This window comes from Melozone crissalis, unplaced genomic scaffold (genome assembly GCF_028551555.1).
Source record: "Melozone crissalis strain CALT ecotype California unplaced genomic scaffold, PUWL_Pcris_2 ptg000129l_1, whole genome shotgun sequence".
In the NCBI taxonomy this organism is placed as follows: Eukaryota; Metazoa; Chordata; class Aves; order Passeriformes; family Passerellidae; genus Melozone; species Melozone crissalis.
The window spans coordinates 230735-255230 of record NW_026535903.1 but is presented as its reverse complement, the minus strand read 5'-3'; the positions used below and the strand labels follow the sequence as shown (position 1 = coordinate 255230).

At 58.3% G+C, this 24496-nt stretch overlaps 1 protein-coding gene across 2 annotated transcripts in view; it reads left to right on the top strand.

Annotated features, from left to right (window-relative positions):
• SDK2 (sidekick cell adhesion molecule 2) overlaps positions 1–24496 on the top strand; it is a 56647-nt gene that overhangs the window by 26185 nt on the left and 5966 nt on the right. The window contains exons 1-36 of one of the 2 annotated variants that reach the window (XM_054293173.1): positions 1266–1403; positions 2729–2835; positions 4566–4713; positions 5354–5487; positions 6768–6879; positions 7094–7284; positions 7845–7928; positions 7998–8192; positions 8335–8451; positions 8533–8700; positions 8888–8990; positions 9211–9387; positions 9465–9601; positions 9750–9897; positions 9973–10113; positions 10197–10378; positions 10577–10692; positions 11302–11497; positions 11621–11719; positions 12099–12290; positions 12380–12501; positions 12579–12688; positions 12811–12961; positions 13043–13280; positions 13594–13709; positions 13862–14051; positions 14773–14871; positions 15660–15854; positions 15934–16135; positions 16447–16550; positions 16655–16725; positions 16833–16953; positions 22781–22837; positions 23088–23189; positions 23282–23397; positions 24310–24496. In XM_054293173.1, coding sequence (XP_054149148.1) covers positions 1339–1403; positions 2729–2835; positions 4566–4713; positions 5354–5487; positions 6768–6879; positions 7094–7284; positions 7845–7928; positions 7998–8192; positions 8335–8451; positions 8533–8700; positions 8888–8990; positions 9211–9387; positions 9465–9601; positions 9750–9897; positions 9973–10113; positions 10197–10378; positions 10577–10692; positions 11302–11497; positions 11621–11719; positions 12099–12290; positions 12380–12501; positions 12579–12688; positions 12811–12961; positions 13043–13280; positions 13594–13709; positions 13862–14051; positions 14773–14871; positions 15660–15854; positions 15934–16135; positions 16447–16550; positions 16655–16725; positions 16833–16953; positions 22781–22837; positions 23088–23189; positions 23282–23397; positions 24310–24496 — 4993 coding nt within the window. In that variant the 5' untranslated portion in view covers positions 1266–1338. Of the gene's footprint in view, positions 1–1265; positions 1404–2728; positions 2836–4565; positions 4714–5353; positions 5488–6767; positions 6880–7093; positions 7285–7844; positions 7929–7997; positions 8193–8334; positions 8452–8532; positions 8701–8887; positions 8991–9210; positions 9388–9464; positions 9602–9749; positions 9898–9972; positions 10114–10196; positions 10379–10576; positions 10693–11301; positions 11498–11620; positions 11720–12098; positions 12291–12379; positions 12502–12578; positions 12689–12810; positions 12962–13042; positions 13281–13593; positions 13710–13861; positions 14052–14772; positions 14872–15659; positions 15855–15933; positions 16136–16446; positions 16551–16654; positions 16726–16832; positions 16954–22780; positions 22838–23087; positions 23190–23281; positions 23398–24309 lie in introns of those variants that run through there. The other variant, XM_054293172.1, reaches the window with a different exon arrangement.

Here is a 24496-nt window from a genome sequence, read left to right as displayed (position 1 = left end):
CCCGCGCTCCTCGGCAACCCTACAATAACAGAGCCACGGCGGCAGCCACAGCATGGCTGGGATGGACGGACAGACAGATGGACAGCCCTACAATAACGGAGCCACGGCAGCAGCCAGGACTGAGGCACGGCTGGGATGGATGGACAGACAGACGGACGGACAACCCTACCATAACAGAGCCATGGCAGCAGCCGGGACTGGGGCACGGCTGGGATGGATGGATGGATGGACGGACGGATGGACGGACGGATGGACAACCCTACAATAACAGAGCCATGGCAGCAGCCAGGGCTAGGGCACGGCTGGGACGGATGGACAGACAGACAGACAGACAACCCTACAATAACAGAGCCACGGTGGCAGCCACAGCACGGCTGGGATGGATGGACGGACAGATGGACAACCCTACAATAACAGAGCCACGGCAGCAGCCACAGCACGGCTGGGATGGATGGACGGACAGACGGACAACCCTACAATAACAGAGGCACGGCAGCAGCCGGGGATGGGGCCTGGCTGGGATGGATGGACGGATGGACGGATGGACGGACAGACAGATGGACAGACAACCCTACAATAGCAGAGGCACGGCAGCAGCCGGGCCTGGGGCACAGCTGGGACAGGGGCAATCCTGAGGGATGGCACAGCCAGGAGCTGGGCACGGTGAGGAGCTGGGCACGCTGCTGTGCCCTGCAAGACTGAGGGACCGGGGGTGTATGGACGGACGGACGGACAGGTTGTCATTCCCAGCGTGCAGCCATCAATCTGTCAGACAGATCCGGTGCCAAAGCTGCTGCTCCAGACCCGGGGCTCCCTCCTGACCCCGGATTCCCCTCCTGCCCCCGGGGCTGAGCGGGACGCAGCCGCTTCCTGCCGGGCCAGGGCGGTCAGCGCTCGCCTCTCCCCACGGACCGTGCCCTGTCAAGCTCCGTCTGCACAGAGAAGCCAAACAAACCCCTGGAACAGCGGAGTCAGCAGCGAGGGCTGCGCCGGGAGCGGGGCCAGCTTCACCTCGGTCCGGCTGCAGCGGGGGCAGGGGACAAAGGCAGAGCCGCCCGGCCGGGGGGACAGAGCCACCGGGAGCGGCCCCAGCTGGAGCAGCTCCTTCCTCTCGTGGAACAAAGGCCCTGGAGCTCCACAAAGCTGTGGCACAAACTGGGGGTGGGATGCAGCGCATCCCCTGTGAGGGGTGACACGGGGGTGACATTGGGGGTGGAATCAATCCATGTCCCCTCCCAGACAGGAGCGATGGGGGGAGGAAATCGAAGCCGAGCGCTCTTGGATGAAAGCCTCGGTGCAAGGCGAGCGGGGAGAACAAAGTCTGTGCGGGTTTGGTTGATGACTGCGGGCTGGGCTGAGCCGGGAATTGATTTCCTTTCTCCGGGCTATTTTCAGCTGCTGAGGTGTGTGTGCAAGTGCTGTGCTTCAGTAACTCCTCCAGCTCCCATGTGTGGGGACCAGACCCCGGAATTGGATCTGCTGGGGTGTCCTGCCCATGGGGACACGGCTCCTTGTGCCCATGGAGTGTCCTGGGCTGGGGACACGGCTCCCTGTGCCCATGGAGTGTCCTGCCCATGGGGACACCGCACTGCCAGGCCTGTGCTGAAGGTGCTCCCTGCGACTCCGTTTGTGTCCCTTGGGCTGTGCCAGCACTGGTGGCATTGCATTGTCCCCACGTGGAGGGACACAGCAGCGAGGACACGGGTCTGTTTGGGGACCCACGTGTCCCTGTGCTGCTGTGTGTCCATCCATCCATCCATCCGTCCATCCGTCCGTGGGCGTGCGTGCGCTGGGGAGTCACGGTGTGATTTATTAACGAGGACACGGCAAGGAGAGCGGGCCCATTACTCCTGGCGGCTGCAGCCCTTGCTGACAGCTCCGTGGAATTGAAATATCTTATTTAAAGCCTCTGGGGAGCGTTTTTAAATATCAGCCGTGACACTCAAGGTCTCGTTCCCAAAGGGCACTGTCCCTCCTCCTCCTCCTCGTCCCGCGGGGACGGGTGACCCCCGTGTGGGTGTGCGGCTGGCTGGTGTCACCGCGGCTTGGTGACAGTCCCGCCGGGGCAGGGGACGGCCCTGTGTCCCTGGCACCCTCTGCCGTGCGCAGGGACCGCGCTCCTCAGGTCTGGTGAAAGTTTAATTTACGCTCGGTTCTCAGAAGAGCAAACAAAGCTGTGCCGAAGGAGCCCGCGGCGGGTTTTAACGCAAGATTAGATTTTTGGGCAGGGAGGAGGGCTGAGCTCGCTTTATTTGTTTATTCTCTCTCTGCTTGATCTCGCAGCGCTCCCCGCCGGGGGCAGCGGGGCTGCAGCTCCTGCCCGGCCCCCGGAGGCTCCCCCGGTGCTCCAGGGGGATCAAACCGGAGCTGCAGGGCTGGGGACAGCGCTGGTGGCAGCAGGGTCCACCTTGGGACCCGGTGGAGAGGAGATGTGGTGATTTCCTTTATCTCCTCACCGCCGCTGATAAGAGCAGGCGTGGGGGCGATAAGGGGGTTCAGCCGGGATTTATCGGAGCAGTGCTGGACTTGGACATCTCAGATCCAGGCTGGGTGACACCAGCAGATCGCAGTGTCACTGCTTGGGCAGGGCTCAGGACAGCGGGGACCCAGCTTGTGGCGATGGGTCACATCCAGCCCCTGGGCAAGGAGGGTGACAGTCACCGGGCTGCCACCGGGGGGCTGTGACAATGACACGGGTGTCCCCTCACGGCTGCTTCCCCTCCCGCAGGTACATGATCACCTCGCTGGACCGCACCCACGCCGGCTTCTACCGCTGCATCGTCCGCAACCGCATGGGCGCGCTGCTGCAGCGCCAGACCGAGGTGCAGGTGGCCTGTAAGTGACAGTCCTGCCCCGCGGGGACAGCACGGGGACACCCAGATCCCGGCGCTGGGGGACAGCTCCGGGGTGGGTGCCAATGGTGGCCAGCACGTGAGAGCCGGCAGCATCCCTGGGGTGACACTGGCAGGGACATCAGAGCATCCCTGGGGTGACACTGGCAGGGACATTGGGGCATCCCTGGGGTGACATTGGCAGGGACATCAGAGCATCCCTGGGGTGACACTGGCAGGGACATTGGGGCATCCCTGGGGTGACACTGGCAGGGACATCAGAGCATCCCTGGGGTGACATCCAGAGTGTCTCTGGGTGATGCTGGTGAGATTTAAGGAGGAGATGGCAGTGCTGAGGCCTGGGATGGTGGCTCTGTCCCCCGATGGGACCTGCCCCTCTCTGTCACCCCTTGTCTCTGGATATGCCCACTCCCATCCCCTCAAACCCCTCCTGAGGAGCAGTGACAAATCAGGAGGATAATGAGAAATTAATAAGGCAGCTGTGCTAACAACTAATGATAATGGCAAAGTCGTTAAAAAGGGATTCTTTACATGTTTTTAATTACAGCAATTAAGGAAGTCAATAAAAATCCCCTGTCCCACCCCCTCCTCCATGCCCCCTGCTTCCCTCAGTCTCCCACAACTGCTGCTCTGTGATTCCAGGCTGGGAATGGCAGCGGGATGGAGGAGCTGTGTCACACATTGTCCCTGCAGCCAGGGCCATGCTAGGATGCTGCTGGCACTGGGACATGTGACGGTGTTCATGGGGGTCTGAGGGTGAGGGAGGAGATGAGGATCTGACTCCATGTTTCAGAAGGCTGATTTATTATTTTATTATATATATTAAATTAAAACTATACTAAAAGAATAGAAGAAAGGATTTCACCAGAAGGCTGGCTAAGAACAGAAAAAGAAAGAATGATAACGAAGGTTTGTGGCTCAGGGTCTGTGTCCGAGCCGGCTGGGCTGTGATTGGCCATTAATTAGAAACAACCAACAGGGAGCAGAGAGAAGCTGAGGAGCCCCAGGACTGGGCCCTCCCTGCTGTGGCTGCAGCCTGTGTGTGGTGGGGACACTTGGATGGGGTCCCTGACCCAGCACAGGGGGGATGGATGGATGGATGGATGGATGGATGGAATCCATGGATGGATAGAATGGATGGATGGAATGGATGGATGGATGGATGGATGGATGATGGATGGAATCCATGAATGGATAGATGGATGGGGATGGATGGATGGATGGATGGATGGATGGATGGATGGATGGATGGAAGGAATCCATGGATGGATGGATGGAATCCATGGATGGATGGATGGATGGATGGATGGAATCCATGGATGGATGGATGGATGGATGGATGATGGATGGAATCCATGAATGGATGGATGGATGGATGGATGGATGGATGGATGAAAGGAATCCATGGATGGATGGAAGGAATCCATGGATGGATGGATGGATGGATGGATGGATGGAATCCATGGATGGATGGATGGATGGATGATGGATGGATGGATGGATGGAATCCATGGATGGATGGATCACCAGGAGCAGCCCGTGGCATCTGAGCCATCCCCCACCCTGACCCACCCTCGGAGGGGACCGGGATCCCCCCTCTGCTCCGTCCCATGGGAGCCCATCCCACAAACCCCATCCTGCTGCCCACCCAGCCCTGGCTCTGCACCCCTGGGCTCCCCCCAGGCCTGGCACATTCCCTGCCCTGTTCTGCAGACATGGGGAGCTTCGAGGACGGCGAGACGCAGCAGAGCGTGTCCCACGGCGAGGCGGCCGTCATCCCCGCGCCGCGCATCGCCAGCTTCCCCCAGCCCCAGGTCACCTGGTTCCGCGATGGACGGAAGATCTCCCCCAGCAGCCGCATGTGAGCACCCCCAGAACCCCCCTGAAACCCCCCTGGAACCTCCCCAGCATCCCAGGGGCTCTGTTTCCCCTTGTCCCCACACTAAGGATGTTTAACCAACATCGTGCCAAAGCCTGGGGACAGGCCTGGTGACTAATGGCTCTGTTTGTCACCAGAGAAGGGATTTCTTCACAAAAAATGAAAGCAGGAGGGAGGAAGGTGGGGGAGAGGGTGGGATAGAGCCAAACACAGCACACAGGTGTCCCCATGGAGCTGTGGTAGATCCTGGTGCTGCCACAGCCCTGGGCAGGAATTGAATTTGTAACCCCCATTATGCAGGAATTGAACTGGTCTCCTTTCGATTTGCAAAGTGGGATTGAGGAGATAAAACTCCTTTTTATCTCATATTTAATGGTAAAAAAAACCATATTCCCCACAGCATTTTATGTTTCCAGCAGATTAGATTGTTCCAATAAGTAAAAAATGAATAAAAAGGGAGGAATCCTCAGAATCTGTGCCGTCCCATGGGCTCTGCTTGGACAGAGGGGTGCAGGGCTTGGTCCCCCCATCCTGGGGGGAGGCTGGGGGTCCTGTGTGGGTGCTGGGTGGGCTGTGAGGGTCCCAGCTCGCTGGGTTCACCCTCACCACGCTCTCCTGCCAGGGCCATCACGCTGGAGAACACGCTGGTGATCCTGTCCACGGTGGCGCCGGACGCGGGGCGTTACTACGTGCAGGCGGTCAATGACAAGAACGGGGACAACAAGACGAGCCAGCCCATCACCCTGACGGTGGCCAGTGAGTGTGGGGGGGCACTGGATCCCTCTCCCCAGCCCCTGCCTCGCCCCCAGGTTTAATTTGCAGTAAATCTCCTCGGAGGCTCCGGTTTCTGCTGACTAAACACTTCAGCTGGCTCGGAATTTATTTAGGTGCTCGCGGCTGTGCTGCAGGTGCTGCTGTGTCACAGGCAGAGCATCATCCTGCCATGCCCTGGGATGGGCTGTGGAATGGGGGCTGCAGTGTCACCCCATGGACACCCCACACCCCTGTCTGTGTCCCCACCCCTGTCAGCTCCTGGTGCTCTGGAGCAGCCCCTGCCTGGGGGACACCCCTGTGGCTTCGTCCCTCCCGTTCCTTTGGGCCTCCCAGGACTTGCAGGGGTCCCCCAGCCCATCTGGGTGGTGACAGCCCATCCCACGGTGTGACCATGTTCACAGGGGTCCCAGGATGAGGGAAGAGACGAGGATCTGACTCCATGTTCCAGAAGGCTGATTTATTATTTTATGATATATATTACATTAAAACTATACTAAAAGAATAGAAGAAAGGATTTCATCAGAAGGCTGGCTAAGAATAGAAGAGAAAGGAACGATAACAAATGTTTGTGGCTCAGCTCTCTGTCTGAGCCAGCTGACTGTGATTGGCCATTAATTAGAAACAACCACATGAGACCAATCACAGATGCACCTGTTGCATTCCACAGCAGCAGATAATCAATGTTTGCATTTTGTTCCTGAGGCCTCCCAGCTTCTCAGGAGGAAAAATCCTAAGGAAAGGGTTTTCCATAAAAGATGCCTGTGACACCATGGGACATGCCCTGAGGTGACATCAGTCCTGTCATGCTCTCCCCATCTCCCCTCCTGCTGCTCCACAGGGTTAGGACAGGTTATCCCTGTCTGTCTGTCTGTCTGCCTGTCTCCCATCCCCATCAATCTGTTCTCCCGTCCCTTGGCGTCCTGGAGCTCCATAAACATCCCAGGCCCTGTTTATGGATTCAGCTCTATCAGCAGCTTTCAAGCCCATCGTGGTTTTACAGCGCCTACATGAGGGTTTTTTATTGTCGCCATCATTTTGCTTTATGGACTCCCTGCTCCCTCCTCCCTGCTGCCACCAGCCTGGTGGCCCTGGTGGCATGCCAGGGCTCCCACAGGGGGACATAGCTTAGGGACAGCTGGGAAAGCCACCAGATCCCTGCCACCTTTGTCTCCTCCAAGCTGAGGATTTGGGTGCCCTCTCTGGGGACAGCCCAGGGGAGCAGGGGGTGCTCATGGCCGTCCCTCTGTCCTGCTTCTCCCCAGACGTGGGTGGCCCGGCTGATCCCATTGCACCCACCATCATTGTCCCTCCCAAGAACACCAGCGTGGTGGCCGGGACCTCGGAGGTGACCATGGAGTGTGTGGCCAACGCCAGGTGAGCCCTGGGGTGGGAGTGACGATGGGGAATCTCCCTGTTGGCACTGCCCAAGGGGGATTTAGGGGCTGGGTGCTCCTAAACCCCTTCCCACCACACTCCTGGGACCTGTGGGATGCAGGGAGGTCCCTTCCCACCGCAGTCCTGTGGGATGGAGCGGGGTGGGATCCTCCAGGGAAGCTGGAGCTGGTTCTTGACACTCCCTGGCTCCCAGGCCGCTGATGAAGCTGCACATCGTCTGGAAGAAGGACGGGGCGCCCGTGTCCAGCGGGATCAGCGACTACAGCCGGCGGCTGACCATCCTGCACCCCACCCTGAGCGACAGCGGCTTCTACGAGTGCCAGGCTGTGCTGCGCAGCAGCAGCGTCCCTGCTGTCACTGCCGGGGCCTTCCTGTCCGTGCTGGGTGAGCTCCTGTCCATGTTGGGTCAGCTCCTGTCCCTGGGCACCTCCCTGTCCATGCCAGGTTATCTCCTGCCCTTGGGATCCTTCCTGTCCGTGCTGGGTGAGCTCCTGCCCCTGCTGGGTCAGCTCCTGCCCATTGACACCTCCCTGTCCGTGCTGGGTGAGCTCCTGTCCATTGGCACGTCCATGTCCATGCTGGGTGAGCTCCTGTCCATGGTGGGTGAATTCCTGTCCATGCTGGATTATCTCCTGTCCATTGGCACCTCCCTGCCCCTGCTGGGTCAGCTCCTGTCCCTGGGCACATCCCTGTCCATGCCAGGTTATCTCCTGCCTTTGGGAGCCTTCCTGTCTCTGCTGGGTGAGCTCCTGTCCATGTTGGGTCAGCTCCTGCCCATGGGCACCTCCCTGTCCATGCTGGGTGAGCTCCTGCCCACAAGTACCCCAGACCCCGCGTGCCATGGGCTGGGGCAGGCATGGGAGGTGACAGGAGTGACACTGGTCATCCCAAGGACCCTGGGGAGAGGCTCTGTCCCCGTTCCCATTTCCTGCTTCCCTCGGCAGAGCCCCCTCAGTTCATCAGGGAGCCGGAGAGGCACATCACGGCCGAGATGGAGAAGGTGGTGGCCATCCCCTGCCAGGCCAAGGGTGAGCTGCTCCCCGGCACCCTCCGTGCGCCACCAACAACCCGTGCCTGACGTGCCCGTCCCCCTGCAGGTGTCCCCCCTCCCGAGATGGCCTGGTACAAGGACGCTGCCCTGCTGCAGCTGGAGAAGCTGCCCCGTTTCCAGCTGCTGGAGGACGGCAGCCTGCAGATCAGCGGGCTGCTCCCCGACGACACCGGAATGTTCCAGTGCTTCGCCCGCAACGCGGCCGGCGAGGTGCAGACCACCACGTACCTGGCCGTGACCAGTAGGTGCCACCCCCCCTTTGCCCTGGGTGCTGGGCCACAGACAGCTCAGAGAGCCCAGGAAACCCTTCTGGGTCAGAGATCCAGGCTGGGCACAGCACAGGGAGGGGATTCAGGGGGGCTGTGCACCTCTGTGTCCCGCAGGCATCGCCCCCAACATCACGCGGGGTCCCCAGGACAGCACGGTGATCGATGGCATGGCCGTCATCCTCAACTGCGAGACCTCGGGGGCGCCACGCCCGGCCATCACCTGGCAGAAAGGTACAGGGCTGGGGAGGGGCCTGGAGCCTGTCCTCACTGCCCCGGTGGCCGTGGCGCTGATGGGCCCCACCGTGTCCCCAGGGGAGCGGGTCCTGGCCAGCGGCTCGGTGCAGCTGCCCCGATTCACCCTGCTGGAGTCGGGCAGCCTCCTGGTGAGCCCCGCACACCTGTCTGACGCTGGCACCTACACCTGCCTGGCCACCAACTCCCGCGGCGTGGACGAGGCCTCTGCTGACCTGGTGGTGTGGGGTAAGGGGCTCACGGTGGGCCAGGAGAGGGAGGGACCCTGCCCAGGGAGGGACCCTGCCCCAATGGCTGTGGGACCACCCTGGTGCTGTGGGATGGAGCTCTCTGGGGATGGGTGCTGGGTTTTGGGGCTGTCCCTGCTGGTGCCACCCCTGCAGTGCTGGTTGGGTCATTGTGTCCCCTCCCACAGCAAGGACACGTATCACTGACCCGCCACAGGACCAGAGTGTCATCAAGGGCACCAAGGCTGTCATGAGCTGTGGGGTCACCCATGACCCCAGCGTGGACGTCAGGTGAGGGAGAGGCTTGGGGAGTCCAGGCATCCCCGGGATGCTCACCTGGCTGCTGTCAGTGCTGTCCTGGGCAGGGAGATGAGGGAGATGGGGGTCTCCTTCCTCAGCCCCGCGCTGGTGGTCCTGCAGTGCCACCTGGTGCCCTCTGACAGCGAGCCCCGGTCCCCTGTGCTCGCTGGGGGCTGCGGGGCAACAGCACACCTGGCTCCCCCTGGCACAGGTACGTGTGGGAGAAGGACGGGGCTCCGCTGGGCCCCGAGAGCGGCCCCCGGGTGCGCCTGGACGAGGTGGGCACCCTGCACATCTCCCAGACCTGGTCGGGCGACATCGGCACCTACACCTGCAAGGTGATCTCGGCCGGGGGCAACGACTCTCGCAGCGCCCACCTCCGAGTCCGGTGAGACCCCCCTCACCCTGCCAGCACCCCGGGGCTGTGCCCCCCGTCCCTCCTGCCCTCCTAACCCCCCTGTCCAGGCAGCTCCCCCACGCCCCCGAGAGCCCCGTGGCCGCCCTGAGCCCGCAGGAGAAACGGGCCATCAACCTCACCTGGGCCAAGCCCTTCGACGGCAACAGCCCCCTGCTCCGCTACGTCGTGGAGGTCTCCGAGAACAGTAAGGGGCTGCTGCCGCCCCCTGAGAAGACCCCAGTGTCACCCTGCTGCAGGGGACGCTGCTTGGGGACCCCAGGATGGGTCAGCCAGGCTGGGGACCCCAGTGTCCTGCAGGCCAGGTCCCCACCCTGCTGTCCCCTCTCCCCCAGATGCGCCCTGGACCGTGCTGCTGGCCAGCGTGGACCCCGAGGTGACATCGGTGACAGTGCGGGGCTTGGTGCCCGCTCGCTCCTACCAGTTCCGCCTGTGTGCCGTGAACGACGTGGGCAGGGGACAGTTCAGCAAGGACACGGAGAGGTGAGGCCCGGCCTGGGGGGGGTCCTGGGGGGGCTGGCTGGTGACCCCGCTGCTCACCCTGCCCTGTCCCTGCAGGGTGTCCCTGCCCGAGGAGCCGCCCTCGGCGCCCCCCCAGAACGTCATCGCCAGCGGCCGCACCAATCAGTCCATCATGATCCAGTGGCAGCCGCCCCCCGAGAGCCACCAGAACGGGGTCCTCAAGGGCTACATCATCCGGTAGGTGCCAGCTGGGGTGCCCAGGGTCCCCAAACCTGGTGCTGGTGGGGACAGCGGCAGGTCTGACGGCTCCTGGTGCCCAGGTACTGCCTGGCCGGGCTGCCCGTGGGGTACCAGTTCAAGAACATCACCAACGCTGAGGTCAACAACCTCCTGCTGGAGGACCTCATCATCTGGACCAACTACGAGATTGAGGTGGCCGCCTACAACAGCGCTGGTCTGGGGGTCTACAGCATGAAGGTGACAGAGTGGACCCTGCAGGGAGGTAGGCAGGGGCAGTCAGGGGTGGGCAGGAGCTTGGTGGGCACCCCAACAGCATCAGTGGGGTGTCATTGGTGGGATGGGATGGGAGGCAGGAGGATGGGTGTGGAGGTGCTAGGCAAGGATGACCTGGGGTGGGCACCCAGCTGATGGAGGGGATCTCATGGAGCTGTCCCTCTGAGCCGTCCCTTCATCCTGGCAGTGCCCACGGTGCCTCCAGGGAATGTGCAGGCTGAGGCCACCAACTCCACCACCATCCGCTTCACCTGGAACCCCCCCAGCCCCCAGTTCATCAACGGCATCAACCAGGGCTACAAGGTGAGGGTGATTCCCAAAAATGGAACAGCTTGTGAGGAAAACTTGGTCAACCTTCACAAACTGTCTTGGCTCCTCCTCGCTGAAATCCCTGATTTTAATTGGCGCTCTCCTGACTGCTAAAATAATATTTACTGTTATTTAACACTTGCATGGGCTCGGAGTCTCCCATGCTCTGTAATTAATTCCAAATTGCAATTAATTCAAACTTACATTAATGAAATAGAATTAAAACATTAAACTTGTGTTTTAATCCACTCGAAAGAAGTTTGGGAATTTAATTGCCGCTCAATGAGATAACCAGCGTGAGCAGGATATTTAACATTCCTATTAAACGCCACTTAGTATTTTTGATTAGTATTTTTAGGGCCTAATTAGTGTTTAATTAAGTTGCTAGAGGCTATCTTGCACAATACCAATTAAATGCCCAGGATGCGGGCAAGGGGGGGATCCCGTTATCGATGGCGTTAATCACAGCTCCGTAACGGTGCGGGGAGCGCTGGATGCCGGCGCTGTTTAATTGATCGTTAATCAACGCCTAATTAATAAGAGAAGGCCGGAGGTGGTATTTTTGGCATGGAGAACCTTCGTGGCATCTCCTTTCCCCTTCAGCTCATCGCCTGGGAGCCGGAGCACGAGGACGAGGCCACGGTGGTGACGGTGCGGCCCAACTTCCAGGACAGCGTGCACGTGGGCTACGTGCCGGGGCTGCGCAAGTTTGCCGAGTACCTGACCTCGGTGCTGTGCTTCACCACGCCCGGCGATGGCCCGCGCAGCCCCCCACAGCTGGTGCGCACCCACGAGGACGGTACGGGGAGGCTCCCACCCCTCGGGACGGACCCTGCCCGCCCCCCGGCTCCGTCCAAGGGGGTCCCGTGGGTGTTGAGGGATTCTGTGCTTGGGTGTTGAGTGTCTGGGTGGTTTTGGGCAGTGCCTGGCCCCGTGGGACACCTGAGCTTCAGTGACATCCTGGATACGTCCCTGAAGGTCAGCTGGCAGGAGCCGCTGGAGAAGAACGGGATCCTGACGGGTAAGGGAGCAGCAGCAGGTGCTGGCTCTGGCATCGCTGTCTTTCCCACCCTGCAACACTTCCCTTTTTTCTTGTCCCATTCCCGCTCTGCAGCAGTGTCCCCTGTGTCCCATTGCCACCCTGCAGTCACACTCGTGTCCTTTTCCTCCCCCACAGCATCTCCCCTTTGTCCTGCCCTGTCCCACCCCTGTCCCCACACAGCCCACAGGGTGAACAACGCAAGGGTGACGCTGCAGGGGTGGGCAATGCAAGGGTGACAATGTAAAGGTGATGCTGCAGGGGTGGACAATGCAAGGGTGACACACTGCAAGGATGACACTGCAGGGGTGGGCAATGCAGGGGTGCATTCCAGGGGTGACACTCCATGGGTGCATTCCAGGCTACCGGATCTCCTGGGAGGAGTACAACCGCACCAACACGCGGGTGACGCACTACCTGCCCAACGTCACCCTGGAGTACCGCGTCACCGGCCTCACCGCCCTCACCACCTACACCATCGAGGTGGCCGCCATGACCTCCAAGGGACAGGGACAGCTCTCCTCCTCCACCATCTCCTCGGGGGTCCCCCCAGGTGAGCACGGTAGTGTTGGGGTGCTGGAGGGCTGTGGACAATGTTGGGGACAAACAGCCGGTGCCACCCACCCTGCCCTGTCCCCACAGAGCTCCCCGGTGCCCCCACCAACCTGGGCATCTCCAACATCGGCCCCCGCTCCGTCACCATCCAGTTCCGCCCGGGTTACGATGGCAAAACCTCCATCTCCCGCTGGCAGGTGGAGGCACAGGTACAGGGGGGCTCGGGAGGGGGCTCAGGAGGCGTTTGGGGGCAGCTCACCCCACTGACCCCACTGCCGCCCCACAGGTGGGCCAGAATGGCGAGGCCGGCGAGTGGGGGCTCGTGCACCAGCTGGCCAACGAGCCCGACACGCGCTCCATGGAGGTGCCCAACCTGAAGCCCTACACCTACTACAGGTGAGCGCCAGGCTGGTGCCATGCTGCCATCCCTGCGTCCCTCACTGTGACCCCATTGTCCTCCCCAGGGGACTGGAGCCCTCTCAGCCCACACCGTGACCCCCTCTCCTGTCCTCCCTCAGTTTCCGCATGCGGCAGGTGAACATCGTGGGCACCAGCCCCCCCAGCCTGCCCTCCAGGAGGATCCAGACCCTGCAGGCCCCCCCGGACATGGCCCCTGCCAATGTCACCCTGAGGACGGCCAGCGAGACCAGCCTGTGGCTGCGCTGGATGGTGAGGGGTCAGGGGGTCTGAAGGGGGATGGAGCTCAGGGGGCTGCGGGACATCAGCAGTGACAGCGGCTGTCCCTGGCAGCCCCTCCTGGAGCAGGAGTACAACGGGAGCCCCGACTCGGTGGGCTACAGGATCCGGTACACGCGGGCGGACGGGCGGGGGCAGCCGGCGCTGCAGCTGATCCGTGACCGCGTCGAGAGGGAATTCACCATCGAGGACCTGCAGGAGTGGACCGAGTACCGGGTGCAGGTCCAGGCCTTCAACGCCATCGGGCCCGGGCCCTGGAGCCCCCCGGTGCTGGGGCGCACGCGGGAGTCAGGTACTGAGCACACCTGGGCACCCACCTGGGCCAATGTGGCCAGGTACCGCTGCCCACCTGGGCACTGGGCACCCACCTGGGTGAATGTGGCCAGGCACTGAGCCCACCTGGGCACTGGGCATCCACATTGGCCAATGGGGCCAGGTACTGAGCACACCTGGGCACCCACCTGGGCTGATGTGGCCAGGTACCGCTGCCCATCTGGGCACTGGGCACCCACCTCGGCCAATCCGGCCAGGTACTGAGCCCACCTGGGCACTGGGCACCCACCTTGGCCAATCTGGCCGCTGACCCTCTCTGCTGCCCCCTCCAGTGCCCTCCTCCGGCCCCAGCAATGTGTCAGCAGTGGCCACCTCCTCCAGCAGCCTGCTGGTCCGATGGGGTGACATTCCTGAGGCTGACTGCAACGGGCTCATCCTGGGCTACAAGGTGAGCTCCTGCCCGTGGGCAGCACAGCTTTCCCTAGGGGGATCGCCCTGCAGGCTGTGGGGTCCCCAGCTATGCCACCCCCAGGAGCTGGTGGCCCAGCTGTGTCACACGGGCCATGTCACACTGGCCGTGTCACACGGGCTGTGTTGCAGGTGCTGTACAAGGAGAAGGGCTCGGAGGCCCGTGCCCAGTTCTGGCTGGCAGAGGGCAATGCCTCCCACAGTGCCCAGCTCACCGGGCTGGCCAAGTACACCCTGTACGAGATCCGGGTGCTGGCCTTCACCAGGATGGGTGACGGTGTCCCCAGCCGGCCTCCTGTCCTCGAGAGGACGCTGGATGATGGTAGGTGGCAGCACCTGGGTGGGCTGGGTGATTGATCCCACCCTGTCCCTGGCTGATTGATCCCATCCAATCCATGGGTGATTGATCCCACCCTGTCCCTGGCTGATTGATCCCATCCTATCTCCCTGATCGATCCCATCCTTTCCCTGGGTGATTGATCCCATCCTATCTCCCTGATTGATCCCATCCTATCCCTGGCTGATTGATCCCATCCTATCTGGTGATTGATCCCATCCCATCCCTGGCTGATTGATCCCATCCTATCTGGGTGATTGATCCCATCCCATCCCTGGGTGATGGATCCCATCCCATCCTTGGGTGATCGATCCCTCTTGTCCTACCCCTGGCTGATTGATCCCATCCCATCCTTGGGTGATTGATCCCATCCCATCCTTGGGTGGTTGATCCCATCCCATCCCTGGATGATTGATCCCACCCTATCTGGGTGATTGATCCCATCCCATCCCTGGCTGATTGATCCCACCCTATCTGGGTGATTGATCCCATCCCATCCCTGGCTGATTGATCCCATCCTATCCCTGGCTGATTGATCCCATCCTTTCCCATCCCTCTGTCATTGATCCCATCCCATCCCGCTGATTGATCCCACCCTATCCCTGTTCTCCGGGGTGATCCCTCTCGCCCTGCCCAGCACACCCAGGGCTCCCAGGGGCTGGGATCTTTTCCCCACTCCCCAGTGACTCCAATCTGTCCCCTGCAGTGCCCGGGCCCCCCGTGGGGCTCCTCTTTCCTGAGGTGAGGACAACCTTGGTGAGGCTCATCTGGCAGCCACCAGCAGCCCCCAATGGCGTCATCCTGGGTAGGTGGGGAGCACCTGGGGTGGGCTGTGACCGTGTTCACAGGGGCTTTCGAATGAGGGAAGAGATGAGAATGTTGACTCCATATTTCAGGAGTCTGGATGTATTATTTTATGATAGATATTACATTAAAACTATACTAAAATAATAGAAGATAAATTTCTCATCAGAAGGCTGGCTAAGAATAGAAAAGAATGAATAACAAAGGCAGCTGTCCCAGACTCTCTGTCCAAGCCAGCTCACTGTGATTGGCCCTTAATTACAAACATCCACATGAGACCAATCCCAGATGCACCTGTTGCATTCCACAGCAGCAGATAACCATTGTTTACATTTTGTTCCTGAGGCCTCTCGGCTTCTCGGGAGGAAAAAATCTTAAGGAAAAGATTTTCATAAAAAGATGTCTGTGACAGTGAGCCACACTGGGATGCTCTGCAGAGGGATGCAGAGGTCCTGGGGGTACAGGAATTGTCAGGGAGCAGCTCCCTGGGTACCTGGGAGCCCTCAGGGATGCTCTGCAGAGGGATGCAGAGTCCTGTGGGGACAGGGATTGTCAGAGAGCAGCTCCCTGGGATCCCCTGAGCATGTGGGAGCCCTCAGGGATGGATGCAGAGGTCCTGGGGGTACAGGAATTGTCAGGGAGCAGCTCCCTGGGCATCGGGAGCCCTCAGGGGTGAAATTCCCCGCTCGGATGCTGGTCCCGGGCTGGGTGTGAGCAGGTTGGGATGGAGGGGGTGGCTCCAGGCTGGTGTCCCCTCCCCAGCGCCCCCACTGCGCTCCCTCCCCGCAGCCTACCAGGTCAGCCACCGCCTCAACACCTCGGCGCTGCCCGCGGCCGCCGTGGAGGTGCTGGACGCCAGCGCCCGGCAGTTCACGGCCACCGGCCTGCAGCCCGAGGCCACCTACCTGTTCCGTGTCACCGCGCAGAGCCGCAAGGGCTGGGGCGAGCCGGCCGAGGCGCTGGTGGTCACCACCGAGAAGCGAGGTAAGGACGGGGCTCCGGGCCGGGGCGGGGGGCGGCTGGCGGTGCCCCCGCAGCGCTCGCAGCCCCTCGCGTCCCCCAGCCCGGCCGCAGCCCCCCGGGAAGCCGCTGGCGCAGCAGGAGGAGGTGCGGGCGCGCAGCGTGCTGCTGTCCTGGGAGCCGGGCAGCGACGGGCTGTCCCCCGTGCGCTACTACACCGTGCAGAGCCGCGAGCTGCCCGACGGACAGTGGGCTCTGCACTCCGCCCCCGTCAGCCACAACGCCACCGCCTTCGTCGTGGACAGGTGAGCGGCTGGGGACGCTTTCCCCGTGCCTCAGTTTCCCCATGGCGTGAGAAGCGCTGGGGATGCTCCGGGTGCTTTCCCCGTGCCTCAGTTTCCCCATCTTGTGAGAAGTGCTGGGGATGCTCCGGGTGCTTTCCCCGTGCCTCAGTTTCCCCATCTTGTGAGAAGTGCTGGGGATGCTCCGGGTGCTTTCCCCGTGCCTCAGTTTCCCCATGGCGTGAGAAGTGCTGGGGAGTGATGGGCGGTGGGAGGGAGTGGCTCGGGGGTGACCCCCTGGCCGCCCCGTCCCCATCCCGCTCTGCTCCCTGCAGGCTGAAACCCTTCACCTCCTACAAGTTCCGTGTGAAGGCCACGAACGATATCGGGGACAGCGAGTACAGCGAGGAGTCGGAGTCCCTGACCACCATGCAGGCGGGTCAGCACCTCCCGGGGCGGGGACAGCGGCTCCGTGCCCGAGGGAACAAATCCTCCTTTGTCCTGGGCGTCTCCTGAGCCTCACCACCCTCCTCTCCCCCACAGCCCCCGAGGAGGCGCCCACCATCCTCTCCATCACGCCCCACACCACCACGTCGGTGCTCATCCGCTGGCAGGTACCGTCCCCTCTGCCCTGCCCAGGGAGTGGCACCAGGTGGCACCAGGGTGCCAGGGAGCCGTGGGCCAGAGCAGCCCCTGACTGCCCTCCCTGCCCACCCTGCAGCCCCCGGCTGAGGACAAGATCAACGGGATCCTGCTGGGGTTCCGGCTGCGCTACCGGGAGCTGCTGCACGACAGCCTGAGGGGCTTCGCCCTGCGCGGCCTCGGGCACCCCAGCGCCACCCGTGAGTGACCACAGTGACCCTGGGACAGGGGCTGGGCTGGGCTGGGGGTGGCAGCTGGGACCTGAGCAGTGCAGCACCCACAGCATCTCCTGGTACCAGGGTCAGGCTGTGCCCCTGGAGCTGTCACCAGCTCCCCTGTGCCACCAGGGCTGTGGTCCCTAAATGTCCTTTTGTGCTGTCACCGGCTCTGTCCCACTGTGTCCACAAATCTGAGCCTCACAGGAGTGTCTGCACCTAACACGGGCTGTGTGACATCCTCTGTGTGACATCCTCTGTGTGACATCCTGCTGGGTGTCCCCAGCCCCTGGTGGCAGCAGGGACACGAGTGACAAGGGCAGAGCCCAAGGCAGGGCCTGGCCCTGTCCTCTGTGGGGACCCCTGTTGGAGATGAAGGGAGAACGACCATCCTATAATGCATCGAACTCCAACTTTATTGATCAATCAATCACCTTAAATAACAGTGCTAACGAACGCCATGAATATTCTGTAATCCAATGTCATGATAGGCTAACAGAGAAACTTCTAACCACTCCCTTTGTTTTAGAATACCTACAATTGTTTATTAAAAACAGAAACCAAAACCAGAAACTAGAAACTAAAACAGAAACTAGTGTTCCCAAAACCTCTACATCTGTTCTCAGGATAACAGGCCTTCCCAAGGACGGTGTTCTGCTTGCCATGGGAAGACAAGCTGAGAACTTTATTGTTTATAGAATGATGCCTGAGAGAGTCTAATTGTTTATACAAGTCAGAAGGCTGAGAACTGTTAGAAACGGCCTTACTTTTCCCTTATACTTTTCTCTCAATTTTATGTCTCATGGCCTTTTCTTTAAGTCATTCTCCGACATTTCCCCCGTTTTTTCTTTGAGAGAAAAGAGGTTAGTTTGCCAGGTTCTCCTGTTCACTATCAGGGGCAAAGAAAAGAGAAGGGAACTCATCCACTATGCTTGGCAACACTTTAAACTTCAGAGTAGCTTCGTATGGGCCTCGTAACAAACTCCAAAAGTGCAGACCCCGCTCTGCCAGGGCTCAGCTGCACCAAAGGCCTGAGGATAAACAGGACACTCAGTGTCAGAAATGTGATCCTGTGGAGAAGGATCAGAACCAGTGCTCAGAGGTGGAATAATGATAACTTGCTTAAATAACAAGATCCACCCTGCACTTGGGCTGGTATTCCATTCCAGGCTCTATCTCCACAAATTAGAAATATTCCTGTGGATAATTTCCTAGGTGTCATAATAGTAGCCTTTACACTGGTTATAAAGCTGTTTGGACACTATTTCCAGGTTTAGAGATGAATCCAGAGTAGCCCATGTCTGTTTATGCTGACTCATCCTTTGGAAATTAGAGTAATCAAAGCTGAACTGCAATTATTTAATGCTTGATTGGGATCTCTTCTTATAGGGCCTACAACAGAATGTTGTGTTAAAGGCACCAGTTTTCTACACCTTATTGAGGTTATATATGAAGCACTTTGATCTTTAACCTTTTTCAAAATACACTGTACCTCCCATCGATAATAAGCTAAGATTTTTGCTCATGAGATTTATAAAGGTCTGAAGCTGAAGCAGTGTTTAGCCTTGTCTAATTCCGTAGTGCCTGCTCCCAATTATGTTCCCAGATGTGCCTATAATTACAGGTGTGGCACCATAAATGAAAAAGTAACAACTGATCACAACCCCCACAACACAGTGCAACCCAAGCAGCACAATTTGGGCTGTGACATTCAAGACAGTCCTCTTTTGCCAGTCCTCGTATATGTAAAGATGATAATGATTCAATAATGTCAATCAGTTCTCTGGTCGTCCGGCAACGGCGTGTTAAGGCCTTATCAGGCATTGCACAACAGGTGGTAATTGGACTAAGAAAAGAAAGCTGTTAACTGTTTTCATTCATGCGAACCTGGAGAGAAGGTGAAAAAGCCTGAAAATGATTCTTTTCGTCCTTGAAGTTATCACATCCACCTTTTTTCATGAGCTTCCCAGAAATGTTCAAAGTCAGTTTTCAGTTTGTAATCCTTTAGTCATTTGGCTCAAATGGCATCAACTGGGTGATTCTCAGTCCTTTGTTAATTTGGAGTGGTGAAAAGATAGTATGCATTTAAGGCACTTAAAATATTTAACTTAACAGACTTATTTGCAAATCATGTAAAATCACTTAAATCTAATTCAAACTTAACAGAATCTAACTTAACTTACTTAATAATACTTAACAAAATTTAATTTTCTTTAAATCTCACACAACTCAAACCTATATATAATTTAAACTTAGCAGACCTCGAACCCAACCGAAAACAAGCTCAACAAACTTAACCTTAACATTTAATGGCACTTAATTGATAACCCAACTTAAACTACTTAATAACAGATAAAACTTACTATAGAAATAATATATGGCATTCACTATAACTCACTCACGGGCCCGATTCCAAAACACTCAACCAAAACAACCTTTCTCACGTTTTTTTTGCTGCAGCATTTATACCAAAAACACACTCACAACATCTCACTCATACAATCAATCCAACACATCTCAACATTTTTAAACTTTTCAAAGCACAGCTTTAAAGTCTAATGTTCCACCGGCCCAGCCATCCGGGCTTCTGATGTTCAAAGTCTGTGGTAATACAGATGTTTCCAAGACAGCATAACCAATGCCGAGCCAAATCGGCCTTTACGCTGATTTCTGCTTTACAGTCTGTGCTGGGGAGAACAAAAGATCTTTACTAACTTAGGTGAAAAACATCCTGACAGCAATAGTCCTTGGTGTCGCTTGTTTAGTTTCACTAATCTTTTAATTGCAATAGGAATCTTTTCTTTTGTTGACAAGAGTCACAGTTATTACGGCTGTTAGATCTTAAACTGTAGCTTTTGCCGGCTACGGGGCAGAGGGAGAAACGCTCCCGCTCGAAAAAGCACTCTGAAGTCGGAATCTGCTAAGGAGTGTGCAGGACGAAAACTCTCAATGCACAGCATGATTGCTCCTCCATCACCTGCTCTCTGATGTCCAGTCACTGTTCCCAAGCAGCAACTGGCCGCCCGTGGACATCTGGCCCCCAGTTCACACATGAGGGCGATGCGGCTCCGGTCGCTCCCCCCGCGGCGCTCTTTGTTCACTTCCGGCGCGGCGCGGCTTGGTTTCTGCGGCGGCGGCTCCGCTCTCGGGGCGGCGCGGCTCGGCTCCTGCGGCGGCGGCTTCTTCGGTGCTTGGCATTCCCGGCGCAAGCGGCCCGTGCCTTCGCAGCATTTCGTGCGGCCCTCTTTATTTGATGTTGCAAACGCAGCGGACGTTTGAAGAGGTGCAAAAGCGGCTAACACCTGACTCTGAGAGGACCTTGCCTGTTCTTGCAAGCCTATTCCTATCTGTTTTATTGCGTCTACTACGAGAGCCTGTTGTCTGGTTGGTATAAGAGCCATCCCCTTTAATGCTTCCTCTACAGTCCAATCCGCACCTAAAGCATTAAGTATGTTTCTAGTAGCAGAATTACAATTTTGAAGGACACACTGCCTGAGTTGGACCTCGCGCAAATATTCTGGCACGCCTGCTCTCTTAATTGCAGCCGCAGCTCTACCAACAAAAGCATCAAATGTCTCATCTTTGCCTTGCTTAATTCCCATATACACTGGTATCCCTCCTGGTTCCTTCACCATATCTATCGCGAGTCTGACTAACCGCATTGCCTCCCGGCACTTTTCTTGACCTATTAAAGCTTGTGCATCAGTACGAAGAAAAGGCCCCAGCCCCATAAGCTCATTAATAGTGATACCATGCAAGGGATCCCCCGGCTGTCTTTGAACTGCCACACACTCATTAGCTAAAGCTTGCCAGTGGGCGTTAAACAGCAATTGTTGATGTTGAGTAAAAATTAATTTAACTATCCCACGACAATCATTAACAAGAAGGATACTGGTGTCAAAAATATAATCGAGCATTTGCTTAGCTGGTTCACTTTTAAAGCCAAACTGACTAACAGTAGCTCGCAACTGAGATAACAGCTTCCAGTCAAGAGCGCTAATTGTGGCTTGAAAACCTCCTCCAGGCTGGGGGTTAAAGACAACCGGACAAGCCAATTCTCGAGCCGAACTTATCAGCTCTTGATCTCCCTTGTCAATTGCATCTTTGGCCAGGGCAGCCCACGCGTCCCGTCTTTCCCTCGCAATCGCCGCCGCCAAGCCGATTTCCGACCCAGGGACCGGCTGATCGCTTATCGGGAACGGAGTACACGTATCTGGCCCCAGCTGCTGAGACGCAGCAGGTACGGGAGAGTCAGAGGTGCTCTGTGTAGCCTGCGGCAAAGCAGACAACAGGGCACCCCGCGGAGCTTGGCTCGTTAGGGGGGGCTGCGCGGCGGGCAGCGAGGCGGACTGCGCCTGGCTCATAGTATGACTCATAGCCTGGCTTTCCGAGGGAGGCGGTGAAGCAGGTAATAAAACTGTCCGCGTCGCGGGACCAAGAGGAATTCCCGCGTTCTTATCAAATTCCCTATCTTGATCGCATTCTTTGTTACGATCGTAAGCGGCAGTAGCCTGGTGAGCAGCCCTTTTTTCAGCTTGAATCCGCAACAGTTCGGTGTTAACGACCCGCCATAATTTACCCCACTTCTTAGCAGTTTTATCATCATCTAACGTAGCCTGCCACAATAAATCACCAAATCTACGCCACTCAGACAATTCGTGAACTGTGTGAGGATTTATAAAGATCCCCCTTTCTAGGCCATAAATTAAAAGACCTGGTAACTCTTTCTGTAAATCTATTCCCTTAATTTGCCGTTTTTGCAAAAGGGTAATAAAAAGTTCATATGCGGCTTGCCTTTCCATACCTATGTGCGCACGTTGCAGCTCTTCAAATCAAGGTCGCGGCCGCATGTCTCGGACGAGCCTATCTGTATAGTCGCTCGCAGCGCGGCGCGGGCCGGCGGGTTACCCTCCGCTTTGTCCTCCGCGCTTCTTCGCCGTTCCGGCTGCAGTTTCGATCTTACGGAACCCGAACCTGTCTTCACTTCGCGTGGCGTTCGCTTCCCCGTGGTGTTCGCTATCACGGTCGGAGGTCACCATATATTGAAGTGAAGGGGAGAACGACCATCCTGGTAATGCATCGAACTCCCCGTGGTGTTCGCAATCCCCGAAAGCGTTCGCTATCACGTCGGGGTCACCATTTGTTGGAGATGAAGGGAGAACGACCATCCTATAATGCATCGAACTCCAACTTTATTGATCAATCAATCACCTTAAATAACAGTGCTAACGAACGCCATGAATATTCTGTAATCCAATGTCATGATAGGCTAACAGAGAAACTTCTAACCACTCCCTTTGTTTTAGAATACCTACAATTGTTTATTAAAAACAGAAACCAAAACCAGAAACTAGAAACTAAAACAGAAACTAGTGTTCCCAAAACCTCTACATCTGTTCTCAGGATAACAGGCCTTCCCAAGGACGGTGTTCTGCTTGCCATGGGAAGACAAGCTGAGAACTTTATTGTTTATAGAATGATGCCTGAGAGAGTCTAATTGTTTATACAAGTCAGAAGGCTGAGAACTGTTAGAAACGGCCTTACTTTTCCCTTATACTTTTCTCTCAATTTTATGTCTCATGGCCTTTTCTTTAAGTCATTCTCCGACAGACCCCAATGCCCAAACCTGGCTGGTGGCACTCAGGGGATGGGGCTGGAGGATGGAAATGCTCCTCAGTGCTGTCACAGCCCCGTTGGCACCTGGGGGTGCCAGGGCCATTTCTGGGGACCCCTGGCCCGTGGTGGGGTGGGGGCTCAGAGGCAGGAGCCCCCCCTGCCCTGCACTAACCCCCCCTGTTCTCCTGCCCCCCAGCTGTCTATGCCGTGCAGAACCTCAGCGAGGTGTCCCTGACCCAGTACGAACTGGACAGTAAGTGACCACCCCTGTGTGTCCCCCAGTGCCACCTCTGTGTGTCCCCAGTGCCACCTCTGTATGTCCCTTACCTCCCTCTGTGTGTCCCCAGTGCCACCCCTGTGTGTCCCTCACTGTCACCCCTGTGTGTCCCCCAGTGCCACCCCTGTGTGTCCCCAGTGCCACCCCAGTGCCACCCCTGTCCCTGCCAAGTCCCCCAGGGGCTGCCCCATCCCGGGGAGGGTCCCACTCTCCCTTTGTCCCCCAGACCTGAGCAAGCACCGGCGCTACGAGATCCGGATGAGCGTCTACAACGCCGTGGGCGAGGGGCCCCCCAGCCCCCCCCAGGAGGTGTTTGTGGGGGAAGCAGGTGAGTCCTGGCAGGGCTGGGGGCTGCAGGAGGGGGCTCGGCCGTGCTGGGACCCCAATCAGCGCAGTGACCGCGTCCCCTCCTCGGCACAGTGCCCACCGCAGCGCCCCGCAGCGTGGCCGTGCAGGCGGTGACGGCCACGCAGCTGGATGTCACCTGGGAGCCGCCGCCCGTGGAGAGCCAGAACGGCGACATCCAGGGCTACAAGGTACCTCCGGTGCCCTGGGGGCTGCCGCCCGCCCGGCGGGCTCTGGGCTGAACGCCTGGGGGGCGCAGGGTGCGGATGCTGTGAGTGGTTTTGGGGAAGGGGCTCTGGGATTATGCCCGCGGGTCCCATCCCGGTGCTGAGCGGCGGAGGAGCAGCAGATGGCGCCGTCGGCCCTGGAATGCGACCGGGATGTGCCGGGATGCAGCTGGGATTTGCCGGGATACAGCTAGAATGTGTTGGGATGCACCGGGATAGAGCCGGGATATGTCGAGACAGAACCGGAATGCACCGGGATAGAGCCTTGATGTGTCGGGATGCACAAGGATGCATCGGGATAGAGCAGGGATGTGTCAGGATGTGTTGGGATGCACAGGGATGTGTTGGGATAGAACCAGGATCTGTTGGGATGCACAGAGATGTGTCGGGATAGGGCTGGGATGTGTCGGGATGCACAGGGATGTGTCGGGATGCAGCCCAGGTGCAGTTGGGATGCACAGGGATGTGTTGGGATGCACAGGGATGTGTTGGGATGCAGCCCAGGTGCAGTTGGGATGCACAGGGATGTGTCGGGATGCAGCCCAGGTGCAGTTGGGATTCATTAGGATGCAGCCACGGTACCCAGCCCATGCTCCAGACACCTCCCGGTCCCCATCCATTGTGATTCCTCCTGCTTGTCCCCATCCCGCGGGAATCAGGCATGGCTGGAAGGCGATCTCAGCACACCCTGGCAATGCCAGCCCTGCCTGACGCCCAGCACAGCCTGGAGGAGGGGCTGTTCCATTCCTTCGGGCACATTTGGAGCCACAGGCTGGGACAGGGGCTCAGGAGCCCGGGCAGGGACATTTGGGGGCTCAGGGAAGCCGAGCTGGGTCAGACCCGTCCCTCATCCAGCTCCCCACACTTATCCCGCAGATCCACTTCTGGGAGGAGCAGCGGCAGAACCAGAGCACCAGGGTCAAGACCCTTTTCCTGCCCGAGACCAGCGTGAAGCTGAAGAACCTGACGGGCTACACCTCCTACTGGGTCAGCGTGGCCGCCTTCAACGCCGCGGGCGACGGGCCCCGCAGCGTGCCCGTGAGGGCACGGACACAGCAGGCAG